A 16,359-nucleotide genomic window follows, 5' to 3' on the forward strand; every position below is an offset into this window, starting at 1 on the left:
TTTCTAGTATTTTTTTCTAAATTTAATTACGGCTTACTCTAATTCCCAGATAATAATTCACCTTACCCAAGTCTTTAATCTCGAATTTACTCTTTAATTCGTTCTTAATTTTAACAACGTGTTTCACATCATTTCCTGCTATAAGAATATCGTCAACATACACTAGTAAGTAAGTTTTAACCTCACATTTCGTGTAAATGTACAAACAATAATCGTTTTTAGAACGCACAAACATCTGTTCTAGTAATACAGAATTTAACTCCTCATACCAATATTTTGGTGACTTTTTTAGACCGTATAAGGATTTGTTTAATTTTACAATTTGTTTGTCAGGATTTTCCGGTTGTTCTGGTAACCACATGAAAACTTCTTCTTCTATTTTACCGTACAAAAATGCGCCTTTTACATCCAACTGTTGTACCTCTAGTTTGAACTTATTTGTCACACACATAAAAATTCTAAAAGTCTCTAATCTCGCGACCGGTGCATAAATTTCGCCCAACTCATCACTATTCTGCATAAAACCTCGCGCCACAATACGCGCTTTAAATTGTTTCTCGCCTTCACTATTTGTCTTAATTTTAAAAACCCACTTTGAATCAATCGCGCACTTATCATTTGGAAGTTTATTTAAAACAGTCCACACGTTATTTTTCTTTATTGTTGCAAGTTCCTCTTCCATTGCTGCCTTCCAGTGCGTTGCATTGACTCCGTCGATGGCTTCTTGAAATGTTGTTGGTTCGATGTCAAATCTCTCGGATGTGAAGTAGGTCACATAATCGCGTAGCCAACTGGGTTGCTGTCTTCGTCTTTTGTTGACTTCTGCCCCTTCCGTTTGTCCTTGCTCCTCGTCTTCATTGTCTTCATCATCAGTAATGTTGTCAACAGTTGTTTCTTCTTCTTCTGCAATGTCACCTGCGTCGATTGTTGCTCGAATCTCTTGAAGTTTTGGTTCTTCCTCATTGCTCTCGTTGAATATCACGTCTCTAGCGAGGATCACGCTATTAGTTGAAGGACAAAATATCCTGTACCCCTTTGTATTCTCGTCATATCCCACAAATATTCCTTTTGTGCTTTTCTCATCCCACTTTAATCTCTTTTCCTTGGGGATGTGGACGTATGCATCGATGCCAAAAATTTGAAAATGATCGAGTTTAAAACTCTTTTGAAACCATAACTCGAAAGGTGTTACTCCTTTCTGTGTACTTGGGCCTGTTCGATTTATTACATAGACGCTTGCATTTACCGCCTCTGCCCACAAAATTTTCGGTAATTTTCTAGCACTTAGCAGTGTTCTTGCAGCTTCAACTATCGTTCTCATTTCTCTTTCCGCTTTTCCATTTTGTTCAGGCGTATACGGTACTGTCTTTTCGTGCTTAATCCCATATTTATTAAGCAATGTTCTCACTTCAGTGTTAATAAATTCTAATCCGTTATCTGACCTCAAGGTATTAATTTCATTTCCACATTCGAATTTTGCTCTCTTAATAAAGTGATCAATGTTTTCTTTAACTTCGTATTTGTTTTTCAAAAAATATACCTTGCGAAACCTTGAGTAGTCATCCTTCATGAGAAGAAAATATCTTGAACCGCCTACCGAAAATTCTTCCATCGGACCGCATACATCGGCGTGGATCAATTCTCCCGTACGCAATGTTTTACTTATACTGTTGTTAAAAGGCAATTTGTGCTGCTTACCTTGTATGCAGGCTTCGCAAAAGAAGTTCGGATCATTTTCATACGATACATTATTTACATTCAACACTTCTTTTACATGCTTAATGTTCTGGTGCCCCAACTTTTCGTGCCATTCTTTCAACGTTGCGGTAGCGAAATTTGCATATGATGAGATGTATCGAAATTGTAATTTATATAGTTTTTCTTCTCTGATTGCTACCGTCGCCACACGTTTTCCTTGCATTATTTTGCATTCATACTTATTGGATTCGAACGTGAATCCTTTATCTAGAACAGCGCCCAGTGAAAATAGATTTACCTTTAGTCGAGGTACATATAACACGTTATCGATTTCTGTCTTAATCCAGTATTTTCCGTTGAATGCCTCCAATTCTACTTTTCCAATTCCCTCAATCTCTAAGCTTGTTCCATCACCAACTTTTACGCTTCTTGAACTGCCTAGGCTGTCAAGTCTTTTGAATGCTTCTCTCGTGTTACACATGTGCTCACTTGCACCGCTGTCTAAATACCAGTTTGTTTCCCGCTGCGTCGCTACAAATGCCTCGGGCACATTGATAAATGCATTTGTTTCTTTGGTCTCCTCCGGCTGTCTGGGTTCTGAATTTTGTTTATTCAACCTTATTCTACAGTATCTTATTTGATGCCCTGGAATACCACAGTAGTGACACCTTTGTACCCCGTTCCCTGCAGGTCTTGCACCTCCTCCGCCTCTGAATTTACACTCACTCTTAAAGTGTCCGAAATTTCCACAACTAAAACATTTTATTTTGCTTTTTGCCGCAAACGCAACTATGTCTGCACGTTTTTCCCCTTTACTTCCTTGCATGCTTGCAATATTTCTGTCCTCTTCTATTAATAATCTGGATGTTAGTGCATCTAGCTCCTGCGATTCCTTAGGCACCGAGTCCCATGCTGATACGAAGTGTCTAAATTTCTCGGGTAGTGACATTAAAATTTTAGTTATAATCATGCTTTCTGCAACTGGTTCTCCAGCCTGTTCTAAGTTGTTGGTAATCGTATTTAAATTTGTAATAAAATCTACCATCTTGTCCGTCTCATGAAATTTAAAATTATAAAATTTTTGTTGCAGTAGATGGAGACTCAGCTCCGACTTTCTTTCGAACACGACCTGCAATTTCCTCCACATTTCTTTGGCAGTGTCACATGTTATAATGTGAGCCATGCTGGATTCATCCATCCTATCGACAATGATGCCCTGCGCCTTATTGTCGCACGTTTGCCATTCCTTCGCCTTCTTCTCATAGTCAACTGACGCACTGCCCTGCCTTGGCTTCTCAAACGCACCGTCCACTACATCAAATACACCCTTGGCCTTTAGCGCCACTTTCGTTTGAAATTTCCAAAGATTCCAGTTCTCGCTGGTAATCTTCACTGCCTTTACACTATGAGTAGCGTGAGTTTCCTCCATTTCGAATAAGTCTTTACTCTCGACCACGCGTAATTCACACACAAACTTAAAACGACCGCGACACCCGCGTTTTTCTTCCGACCACAATGCCGGCTAACCTCATTTTTTTTTTTTAAATCCACGAAAATCTTTGCAATCCGCACATCAATCGCGACCTGGGCCCATAACCTGTTGACGGGAATAGGGAAGGATGCAAAGAGAACAAAGATTAACTTTTAATTGAGTTTATTTAATAACAATATACGTGTTTTTCTAATCGACCGACCACTGTCGTAGATCCTCTTATTCGCTCTGCGCCGCTCTCTTGCGCACCTCTGCTTGCTTACATTCGACGCCCACAGATGGCGCCATACAATGTTTTCATTGCCTAAATCTAACAGTAGTTGCATTTAAACAATAAAATCAAATCATCTTTACTGGTGAATTTTTTTATATTAGAAAATATGTTCCTTATAGCATCGACTATGATACATAATTAAAAAAAAAAGATTAAAAAAACGCAAACAAAAAACTTACGCCTCAAATACTCCTCGAGTTTTGTCCTCAGAAACTCACTCCCGGTATTAATATTAGTCATCATTTAAGATTCTCCAGTAACACAATTAGTTTTTTTTGACAAAAAATGGATTATAAGCATAAAATAAGCCTTTAAAAAAAAATGTACACAAAAATTTGATTCATGAATTGGTAGGTACCTAACACATATTTCCACATTACGTTTGAATTTTTTAAAAATGTGCTGCATGATTTATCATTAATTTTTTTGTGCTGAATTTGACATTATTTATAATGTCAAATTCAGCACAAAAAAATATTTACCGACTATATTTTTTAAATCACATTGTTTAAGTACACAATAATTCAATGCTGTTCTGTGTTTTAAAAAGAATATCTAATTTGGTAGTGATTAAATGTAGTGTATGTGTGTATTATCATGTTAAATAAATTACCATAAATATTTTATATATTAATTCTAGAATATGTATTGCATGTAAATAAAATGATGATTTGGTATGGATATCAAGCAGGGTTGAAATTATTCAGAATGACATTAAAAGCAGGATGTGAATGCTGGGAACGAACAGTTCATTAGAATCAGTAAAAGTACTAAATTTAAAGTACTAAGTATTTAAAACAGTGTCTCAGATTAATGAAAATACTATATTGGTGAAAAAAAAATGATGAAACACTGAAATATAAGCAGGTCTAAAGAAGAACATAAACATAAAATAGATACTTAAAGGTTAACAGATAAGGAGCCGGAATGATCAATATGCATGTATGAGGAGATCAGGAGATGTGTGTTTATTGAAGAAACATTATAAGTTTGCCATTAAATTCTCCGTAGTTTCACCCCTACAGCAAAACACTATGACAGTAAGCTAGTTTCTAAAATGTTCATTTGGTGAAATTCATATGGAAAATGTTTTTTTTTTTGCAAAGGTCCCGGGATCGGTCAGCAATTACGTGCTGGCCAGGGAATGGGGTCTGTCGCAATCAGCAAGCGCCTATTCTGTAGGAGCACAATCTGTTCCCAACTCCGCCAGCCTTTACTCTATGACAAGTGGATCATCCTCTTTTTCAGGTACATACTGCTGTTGTTATCACTTTTTATACAAACAGTGCAATATAATTGGTTATTAAAAAGTATGTGAATTGTTTGAAAACAGTGATAAAAAGTTGTGTGAAAAGATTGGAAAAGCTTTTTTATTCTGACATTTCTTTTATTTTTAAATATACATTGGTCTGATATAAAATATTTAAAATGACACACCAAGTCATCACATTTAAATATTCGTATTACATATTACAGTTCATAATTAAATATGGTTTCAGGAGTATCATCTGTGTCATCAAGTAGTGGTGCGAGTGCGACCAGCGGATGTCCCCGGGCATGTGGCGGAGGAGGGTGTGAGGGAAGTTGCATGGGAGCTGTGCCCCGTCGCGCAGCGCTTCCGCTCCGCCAACCCGGGTCTTCCGTTCTGCGGCGATCACAACATCACTCCATGAAGGTAAAGCTTAATTTTCTGGATTTTTAAAAAACATTTACCCTTAATACTTTTTAATTCAAAGCCAATTGCACACTTTCTTCCCTATGTGTGACAGTCATCAAGATCTACCTATCTCATTTAGTCTAAATATGAACATTTATATACTTTACTAAAATCATTTGAACAAAAAAGTTATATTAAACATAATTGAAATAAATAAAAAGTTTTTAATATTTCAGTTAAGACTTCAAGATTACCGTGGTCAGAGCTGTTTAGGGGACATGTCGTCTACCAACGGGAGGTTACCACCCATCAAAGAGTTCCAAAGAGACTTCAGAGCTTCCCAACTCACCAACCCGAAAGAGACACGCAAAGAATCGCGGGTAACTTCAGTTGGAATAGCAAAAGAAACTGAAGGTGTGAAAACTCCAGCTTGTGCAGCAGTGGGACATGTGACGGTCGGGACTAATGCAGTCGCTTCCACTTCAACAAGAATCAGGTTGGAACACAAATTGAATATACATTATTATTAATAAAATTCTTGTTTGTTTTTTTGTTCAATGATTTTATAAATAAATTATATGAAATACAAATGATTTCAAATAAGTTATACTATAATAATAATAATTATTATTATTATATTAATTATTATTAATAATAATAAGCAATAAAATGTGATTTTCTTTTATTTTGTTTTAATTATAATTTTTTTCATGTCTCAAACCATATGTGAACAATTACCTTGAACATTTATCTTTTTTCATTTCAGATGCGCACAAAAAATATTGACCCAACTAGAAAGTACGCCGCTGAAGAAAGGCAATTTCTGTCGAATGCCGCAAAAGTTTAATAAAGAGGATGTTGGAAAATCAGCTTCAAATAGAAAAATTGTTCAAGATGAAAATGAAAATAACTCAAATATCATAAACAATAATAACCAAGGAATAGTAAATACTGACGAAAAAATAAAAAAACCTGAAGACAAAAATAAACGGGATGAAAAAAACGACAATAAAAAGAATGAAATAGCGGAGAAAAAAAAAGAAGAGAAATTGAGACAAAAAGCGGAGAAAGAAGCCAAGCGAGAAGCCAAGAGGGAGGCCAAGGAAGAAGAAAGACAAGCCAAACTTCTCGCTAAAGAAGAAAAGAAGAAGGCAAAGAAAGAAGCAAAACAAGCATTACTGGCGGAGAAAGAAAAGAAATAATATACTTGTACTTCCAGTCATTCCAGCCAGCATTGTTACATACGGCACTAATCTAATAATCCCAAATGTTTCGGATGCAAAAAATTTCTATCCAATATCCAATAGTAGGGATGATAATCCCTACTCTGACTCAATCTCCTTTCTTTTCTCTACTATAAATATTTATACCCACTGCAAGTAAAAAAAATAATTATATATATATATATATATATATATATATATATATATATATATATATATATATATATATATATATATATATATATATATATATATATATATATGTATATATATATATATATATATATATATATATATATATATATATATATATATATATGTATATATATATATATATATATATATATATATATATATATATATATATATATATATATATATATATATATATATATATATATATATATATATATATATATATATATATATATATATATATATATATATATATATATATATATATATATATATATATATATATATATATATATATATATATATATATATATATATATATATATATATATATATGTGTGTGTTTTATATATAATATGAATTTTATGGAAACTATGAATTAGAGTCTAAGCGATGATATTTAATCAATGTAAATTCATGTTTCTAACATATCTCAAACATCATTTGTAACGTTGTAACAATTGTGCAATTATTTTTAAATATTTTTTAAACCATATTTTACATAATTGTTAATCATAATGTTGTTTCACGCAATTTGTATGTACATTACTGTATTATTATATGTTAAGCAGAGGCGTGCATCCCACATAGGCAGAAAACCAGTGCCTACCCAACCTTATTGGATGCTGTACAGGAAGACAACCAGTGCCAGTTCTACCTTATTAATTAGTGGCTAGATGACACGATGTCAATATCCAATTTATTAATTTATTTATTTATATTCATCAAGTGAATCAGTGTGTTGTCGATAATTCTCCCCTCTTGTCCAATGAAAGATCTTTTGTTCTATTGATCTGATCTTACTAAACGGATCAATTACAGTTTCGCTGATGGAGCTGTTCAGAATGAGCGGATTTTACCCTACCTGTACTGCATATAAGATAAAGGAAATGTCTCTTTTCTTCTCCACCGTTTTTACGGAATTGTATGAAGTATTGGGCAAATAGATTTTAATATGAGTATATTTTATTGTGATTCATCCAAAAGAATTCCTCCATTATTTATGCCATCAAGGATTTTAATTTCAGTGTTCGATTCTCTCTGCCTACCCCTGCGGGGAAGCGGCGTGATGGTTAGTTAGTTAGTCTAAAATAAAAATAATTCAGTCGAATTTGAATTCTGAGTATTTAAAGATTCTGTCAAATTTATTCAAATCAGTAAGAATTTAACATCTTTCTTATTATCCATATCCGGGACCTTGTGGAACATATTGAGTCCACAAACTGCCTCCAGGCTTCTGTCAGCGGTCACCTCCCTTGCACCCTTCCGAATCAGGTCTGCGTCTCAAAGTTCAGACAAGAAGGATTGCCAGCAGTGGACATCCCGGGCGTCGGGAATCCGATGCCTTTAAAAGAGGCAAGATTGATTATGGCTCTCTAGAGGCATATGAAGTATAATGGCTTAGCCATCTTAATCATCTTTTCTTGACGACAGTTGTGACCATGGGTTGCTGCGTCATATGTCTTATTTTCCCGTTCCTCACAAGTCAAACCAATGCACCTCTAAAATTCCTCAGAGGCATTTATTCTACTGCTGAGTAAACCGAGAACATTACTGTTCTGGGCCCTTGCAAGGTGCCATATCTCACAGCCGTATAAGACAATAAGAGCAATGTAGGCATTATATAGACGGCATTTGGTGTTCCCCGAATACAAATTCAATCTCCAGACAGCCTTCGTATTATTGAATGCGGTGCCCGCAAGCCCTAGATGCACTCCTAGTTAAAGAACTAGGAGTGCATCTAGGATATTTATAAAGATAAAGGTTGCCATTTTCCGTTATGTACACTCCCAAACTGGTCACTCAACGTCAAGGTTTGCTGGGCATCTAGGTATGAGCTATTGCTCAACACATGAGTTTTTTGAACACTTATTTTAAGCCCCATGTGCATGAAGTACCTATTTACCCCATTGATAATTAATTGAAGCCCCTTAACGGAGTCATCAATTACAACAGAGTTTCTGAGAAGAGATGGTTATTCCTCAGTTGGGTGGTACATAATGACTTTCTAAAATGAAATCTGTATGAGTGTAGTATGTATTCAATGTTACATTATATAAATTTAAATAAGTGTTAATTCCTTAACGTTTTGTAGAGAAGAAGAGTTGGCATGGAGTGCAAAATGCATAGTGAATATTAGGATCTTGGGAGTTTTGCGCTCTACGCTAAAGATGTGTGTCTATAATTAACAAATTGTTGTCGGGTGGTTTTTTTATCAACCCTGACCCTAATAAGTATACTAATAAGGGTCACATACTAATCACCAGTAACCTTATCACATGTAACGCAAACCCAATTTCGATATGTATTATTTTTTTGGTGTCTCTCGCGCTGAACCAAAAGTAAGCAAATAGAACGCTAAAAGCATTCCCGCTCTCTACCAACAGAATGTAAAATACGCTTTTAAGCGTTTCCAGCTAAAAATGTGTTAATGTACATGCACTATTTTAAGATACTTTTGTTCATGGTATTTAAAGAAAGACTATCGAATTGTGGCACACATTTACTTACACCGTCCTCGTTATAAATTTTGGTGCATGGTTGCAGTTCAGTGTACATACCAACCTGGATAATCAAAACATGTTTTCTTACCCTTATTCGCACCCGATGGTGCCTAAAGTGTGAACAGTCTCATATAATTAGTTTGAACCCACTCTAGGGACCTCCAAGATAAAACTAACCACAAAGCTACGGATGCTGCAATTTATTTAAAATGAATAAAATGCATACCTTTCGGTTCCTAAGCATACGGATAAATACAACTGTGTTAACAAGTTTGGATGGTTGGAATCAAAATATTTAATATGTACTAACAATTCAAGAGGTCAAATCTCAAATAAGAAATATATAATACTTACGCATGTCAATTGAGGAATGCAATATCATATACTCTAATAATAATCTGTACCTTAATGGAAACCATTTGAAATTCTCTTAACACTTTGGATGTAGATATATAATTAACGGAAATGCTTCCATTTGAACATTATGTAACATTAGAAAAAAATATTTTCGTATCCTATGTCCTTCGGAATAATTGAAATTTAAAATTTTAACACTTTGGGCAATAAATATGATATATATTTCATTATACTTATTCATGAATCATCCACTAATGCTAATAACTTGATAATGTCTAGATATGATGATATGTAGATGATGAAGTTCTTAGAAGTTGGCTTTCTAAATTCTATATGTATATTTTAAAGTAAGAATACTTTACCAAACTTAAATTATATAAATTCCAGGAAGGTTTAAAATACTTAAGAAGTAGAAAGATCAATGGATTTTGCTATACTTGATAATATATTATACAGATAGGTATATTTTGATAGTTAACTATTTACATTAACGGAAAATGCTGGTTGGTTGAGAGAAGAGAAGTCCACGTTGAGCCATTTAACGAATAAGATTACTTTTTACTCTGCAAATGTGACAGCGTACCCTTCTTTTTGTGCGTTAACCCATTTCATAGATCTCATAAAGCTGAATGTGATATGTACTTAATATTTATGGAAAACAATCCCGTTCAGATGAACTAACTTTTAATATAGTACTGTGGAATTTTACCGTCAAGATGTGCTTAAAAATCTTAATATATAATATGTAAATTGTTACGACATTCTCTGTATGTAGTACATAGCATAGATGGATATGATTTGTTGAAATACTTTAGTATCATGTAGAATTTCATATCAGTCTGTTTAGGTCAAGTGTACTTTAGGAAACATCCACGACACTAGATGTTGTTACTCTTCATTGTTAGAAATCAAACATGTATTTCAATGTTAATAAAATGTGCTAACACTTACTATTGTTTCTTTTTACAAACACCTGTCCAAAATTAGTTTCCTATTTTAGAAACTAAATATGTATAAGGTTTTTAAAAAAAAGTAAAGTTATAAATATATACATATGTAGTCGTACAGGAAAAAATGACTAACTAACAAAATGTAAAATGTTCAGGAGGGCCATTTAAGTCACTTTTGCTTGGCAAAAAAATAAATAATAAGTCAATATATTATACTTCAAGTTTAAAATCCTTTGGGATTTTTTTCAGGGCAATATTAAGCCAGCAAGATATCAAATAGTCAATGATCACATTTTTGTAAGAAATGCACTTGGCCACTTTCTCCTGTATGACTACGATATCCTTGTAACAAGTATCTTGTATCACCATCATTCATTCCCAGACATCAAAGAGTAGCGAAACAATAAAATATGGAACAAAGGCAAAATAAAGGAATGGGTAAATGATCAGTTAATTTTATGAAAATTGTAAAATGTTTATATTCTTGATTTTTTTCTCTTTTTTTTGTCTATATTAGGTTAAAATCGTTAAAATCAAAAATAAATGTATTAATAAAGAACTCCACCAACAAGACACATAAGGTAGCTTGATGGGTCTCTGCAAAAAAAAAAGTTCTAAATATGTATAAATTGTGATTTAAATAAATATATATGTGTCGCACAAACAGCGTATGTCCAACACACCGCTAGACTGTATGGGTGTGGCTGTGACTTCTCCGCTCCGTCGCTCTCAGGGTCGTAAATCCCGAAAGTTACGAGCTGGGTAGAAATGCATAGGTCCGTGTAGTTGTCTTTTCGTAGTCCAGTGGGTGTAGCGATGGTCAGGTCCCAGATCGAAGTAGTGGCGAAGGGTCGGTGAAGATCAAAGTGAAACGAAGAGCTCGGTGTGAGTGGAATGCTTTATTCGGTCAATGGCAGAGATATTTATATGCGTACGGAGCCAATCTGCCGAGCCAGTCGCCCTGTCGCTCGTGCGCGCGACCCCCCACCACATTCCACTGGGTCCCGGTAGGCCTCAGCGTAAGTAGTGGGAGCCACGCCCCCTTTCCTCGCTCATTTCGTCGAGTTTCATTAGGAGGCGGCCGCTCGGACAGAGTCGCTCCGTACTATGTTTCATCACACAAATTATACATTTCAAATACTTAATCTTAGCCTAAATAACCTATGCCTATCGCGAGGGCTGTTCCTTCGTGGCAAACAAATCCTTTGTTAGAGGAACAGCTCTTCGCTTACGATTCTCATGAATAAAACTTAAACTTATGAATACGGTCCTTTTTAGGGCCGTGTGCTCAGCTGGTCTGTTACAGTATACAAATAAAAAAAAATTGAAAAATGAATTTGGATACATTTATATACTAAACTGGCTCATTTCTCTAGCATAAATATGTATGTCAACGTTAACACAATCGTGTTGGCAGGAAATTATTTGATTTTCACATGCAAAATGAGATTTGGCAAAAAAAGATTTTTTGTTGTTGTATAAATAGAATTAATTTACTATGTAATAAACCTTTTGCTGTTTTTTTTATCTCATTAAATCCAAATATAAAGTAAATAATAAGTTATCAAGTTAAGTAGAGAAAATTATTCAAAAATATATTTTTCACATAAAAAATACATTTTCATAAACTTTATCATAATTCAGGAATTTTTTGTTTCCCTAAATTATAAAAGAAATACAAATCAGTAGTTACTAAACAAAATATTATCAACAAAACAATACTAAGGGTAGATAAATAATTAATTTGCGCCCTGAAAGTTTTTTTTTTTATAATCCTCTTGTCCCTTCAAAATAAATTTTTAAGAATCGGTAGTTACATTCTTCGATGTGTAACGATAAGCAATACTTAATAGGTTTTTATATACGGTTTGTGTTTACAAGTTTCCCTCACCCCCCTGCCTTGTCAGCTCCCGGCAATAATGTATTAAGATTATTTTAGTATTGTATTCATACAGTAATATTAGGATTTTAAGTAATAAATATTCAATAAAAACAAAAATGGTTGGAGTATATCTACATTTATTATCTACATAGTATTTGATACCAGATATTCACAAATTGAAAACATAACTGCATAAAATAAAAGCAAAATATTACATCTTCAACGATCTCCCAATCTCTGGTCCATGGCCTTGGTATACTCGTCATACCTCCGTAAGAACTTTCCATCAACAGGTTTGTAGAAGAATGCTTGGTAATCATTACGCTCATGCATTTTATTTTTTATTTGCTCTTCTAAACGTCTTATTTTCATCTAGAAAGAAAAATAGTCCATAAGATACGCTATTAAAAAAAAAAAGGTACTATTTTATTTGTTCCACATAACCTTTTTATAAATATGTAATCGCAATCAAATACGACAAAACTTATTGTGAGATTCATTTGTTTTCAAACCATCGGTGTTGTCAAAACGACAGGTATTTTACACAAATTGAAAGTGAGAAGTCAGTATTATAGATAATTGCAAAAAATCAAGAAACTATGTGCAGAAATTAACAGAAATCAGTACAAGTCATATAAGTTCAAATGCAATGGTACTTCTTCGAGACTGATTTTGTTAGGATGATAAAAGTTCATCCACACTCTTATATTTTTTCTATATTAATACAAAGCCACTTGGACATTAATGCGAAATGAAATGCGAATTAATTCAATTAAATGCGAATGGAAAATAAAATGCGAGTGGCAATATAAAAAGTCGTCGCTTCCGAGTTGCATCAGTGGAAATCATTCCAACAGCTTGTAGGTGCCTAGGCACGTAAACTAATGCAGGTAAATGATACGTACCTTTTCTTTCTCCTCATAAATAAAGTGCAGGAATTTCTCATAATCTTGCTGAGGGTTGTTCTGAATGTATCTGGCAATGAACCTGGTAATGGGGTGGCGATAGTACTCCCAGTGCTTGGGCACGTAGTCCTCGGGGATGGGGCGCAGCTGGGCTGGGCCGATGAACAGGTTGGACAACAGCACCACAAGACTGCACGGGATTATCCCAACCATCAGGTAGTAGTGAGTCATGTCCTTGAACTTGTGCCATTGCCATCTAACAAAAGTGGAAATACAACATTTTGAGTGCGTCCAAATACTTGTTTACAATTCTGGATTATCTCCAATTATAGAAGTTATTTTTCATTTAATTTTTCAACATCTCAACATAGATGAAAAAGAATATGGAAGTCTGGGCATTTACAAATGAAAGAGTTTCTCTGCTCAATAAAAAGCTTCTTTCATCTCACCAACAGATGTCTCTAGTGAAATTCTAGTGATTCAAGCACAATGTTTCAATATTAGATCATATATATAGAACTTCCAAGAATTTGTGTAGTGTGGTTGTCAATCATGGGTAGAATTGGTGAATGTTACACATGTGTAAAGTGATCACTTAAACCAGCCTATGAAGGTCGTCAGCCCCGTAAATGCCCAGACTTCCATATTCTTCTTCATCTATGTTGAGATGTAAAAAAATATATATAATAATAATAAAATAACAGGTCTTATATGGAAATACATATAAGAACTGTAATCAATACATATTTCCATGGATGATCTTACCACACATCTAAATAATGCCAAAACTGGATGCCGCATCTGAGGTTTTTAGAATACCGTAGAACGGGGCTACTTGAACTTTGATGTGTTACTTGAGCCCAGTACAACAAAGATTTAAATCTGTTTTTTGGTCTACAATAATGAACATATCGTGACAATAAGGGTCACCTGTCAGGAAAACAATGAATCATGTCGATACATTCATTATTGTAGACCAAATACAGATCTAAATATTACTTTTGTACTGGGCTCAAGTAACACATCAATGTTCAGTCAGTGTGCAATATTCCTATTGGAATCTGTAAGATAACACGTGGCGACATGTGCAGCCGCATTATCGAGCATTTCTAATGACAAGCGGTTCTTCCGCCATTGAGTAGGACAAATGGAGTTGTTTTGAAAAAAAATATGCAATTTTGACTTAATGATGCATATTATAATGTTTTAACAACGTTCAACGTTCTACGTTCTATAAACTGGCAAAATACACTAAGTAGTTTGAAATGTCATATATATTTGGTTTTGAAAGTAAATTCATCTTTGAGTTTAATAGCGGGTATTTTATTCAGGCTAAAAGCTTTAAATAACAGGGATTTTAGAGTTAACGTTTTATGCTAACAAATAAAAATATATTTCAGATGTACCGACTACTACTACTACCATCACGCCGTTTCACCACAGGGGTAGGCAGAGAGGGTGGAACATCACACTCATCTGTCCTGACATACTCTTACGTTTTTTGCCAGTATACCCACGATATAATAAAAATAAAATATTTTTAAGGAGAAAAGCGAGGGTCGAATATCCACTTCTCGTGATTTTTCTATGGCGGTCATCTTTTTACCATCCAATGGGGGTAGAATCCAAGAAACTAGTCGTGAAAATTTCAACGAGCTATGTCATTGATATTTTGGTAAACTGACACTATTTTTAATTTAAAAAAAATGTGCATATTATGATTATTCCAAATATTATATATTCACAATATGTTTTTTTTTCGCTAAGACACAATAATAGTTAAATTGCCTATCTATCAAATCTTATTTGAAAAACATAACTTTTGGAGCAAAATTTTATATACCCATTGTAAAATTAAGATAAAGTAAAGGCTCCATAATAAATGTCACGTGACAACCGAAACAAAATGCAAAGCTATGCAAAAAAGTACACAAATAAGTGTTTTTATGTGAACTTCGTAATAATATAACCGATTCAATAATTAATTATAGTAAGCATTAATACATTGCAGAGCAAATATGCAACATAACAGGCAAGCGGAAGAATGATCAATTAAAAGAAACGTAACCAATATATGTAATATGAAATAGAGAAATTAATAATTAAACAATTAACTTACTAAAGTTGATTTTTTTTAAATATATGGGTATTAAAATAATTTTGGACTTCCTAAACGTCAAAATTAGTTAGATAACACGCCGATGAGAAAGCTCACCTGGAAGGCGTAATGAACATTTTTCTAGGTTCATCATGACCACTCCTCATCACCGAATTTAAAGAAAGCTTCACATTTTGGTTATTAAAAGTTTTCTTTAAGTTTTTTTCTAATAAATTATTATTAAATAATTTACGAAAACTGCTCCACACAGCCATGTTTTTATCATAGATGACCGCAGATCAGACCATAGACTATTATATCATAGACCGTCATAGACTAGCACAGACAATAATATATTGTGATGGAACATAATAAAGTTAGTGGAAAATCATTCATCCTATAATTTTTGCATTCACGTTCACTTTGTGCAATACCACTTGCAACTTTACTTCACGACTACCAGTTTCGGAATAACCATCCTATCATCAGGTCAACTGTTATTTAAATTATCTAAAATTCAAGTAATTCTGAAGTCTAGCTACGGCTTATGCAATACCGCTTATCATGGCCGTACTTAAGCTTCAACTTTTTAAGTTTTATAGCTTTTACCTACTCGTAAGTGAATTTATTATTTATGTTTAATGTTACTATAATTTCATGTGATTTATGAGGCAAAAACACTTACGACTAAACTGAAATTGCTATGGTCTTTTATATATTATTGAAATTTTTCCATGAAAAACATAAAGCATAAATTGGACATCAAAATTAACATAAGAAAGTCTAAGGTATTTTACTTTATAAATTTTTTGAATTGGCCAATCACCAAAATCAATCAAAATCACCAATCTGAAGATCATAATTTTGATAAAATAATATTTAAATAAAACTGGTCTTTGCCCAGATAATCTTGATTTTTTTAAAAATAAGTAAAGCAATTATTAAAGACTTACTCACAATAAATGACCAATTTAATTTAATATTAATTCAGTTTAATTTAATTTAAAATCCGCTTTTGAAAATATTCCCATTGTGATTCCTTTACCTTCTTTCTCTCTTTCAAATCATAATATTTTTTGTTTCATATAAATAGGAGACCGTAGCAATTTCACTTGGTCTAGAGT

At 33.6% G+C, this 16,359-nt stretch overlaps 2 protein-coding genes across 2 annotated transcripts in view; one reads left to right on the forward strand and one right to left on the reverse strand.

Annotated features, from left to right (window-relative positions):
* Nucleotides 1-6,467, forward strand: part of LOC148304255 (uncharacterized) — a 74,874-nt gene extending 68,407 nt beyond the window's left edge. Inside the window, exons 5-8 of the mRNA XM_088268705.1 lie at nucleotides 4,571-4,712; nucleotides 4,964-5,139; nucleotides 5,358-5,617; nucleotides 5,888-6,467. Coding sequence (XP_088124831.1) covers nucleotides 4,571-4,712; nucleotides 4,964-5,139; nucleotides 5,358-5,617; nucleotides 5,888-6,323 — 1,014 coding nt within the window. The 3' untranslated portion in view covers nucleotides 6,324-6,467. The remainder of the gene's footprint in view (nucleotides 1-4,570; nucleotides 4,713-4,963; nucleotides 5,140-5,357; nucleotides 5,618-5,887) is intronic.
* Nucleotides 6,468-12,352: 5,885 nt separating this feature from the next.
* ND-SGDH (NADH dehydrogenase (ubiquinone) SGDH subunit) lies at nucleotides 12,353-15,536 on the reverse strand. Its single transcript, XM_088268520.1, has 3 exons — nucleotides 15,353-15,536; nucleotides 13,138-13,393; nucleotides 12,353-12,604 (listed from the first exon to the last, which is right to left on the reverse strand). Exons 1-3 carry the CDS (start codon nucleotides 15,508-15,510, stop codon nucleotides 12,452-12,454), a joined length of 567 nt encoding a protein of 188 aa, XP_088124646.1. The 5' UTR covers nucleotides 15,511-15,536; the 3' UTR covers nucleotides 12,353-12,451.
* Nucleotides 15,537-16,359: the final 823 nt, after the last annotated feature.

This window comes from Brachycentrus maculatus, unplaced genomic scaffold (assembly GCF_059751285.1).
Source record: "Brachycentrus maculatus isolate JH-2025_06_01 unplaced genomic scaffold, ASM5975128v1 h1tg000326l, whole genome shotgun sequence".
NCBI classification, from domain to species: domain Eukaryota; kingdom Metazoa; phylum Arthropoda; class Insecta; order Trichoptera; family Brachycentridae; genus Brachycentrus; species Brachycentrus maculatus.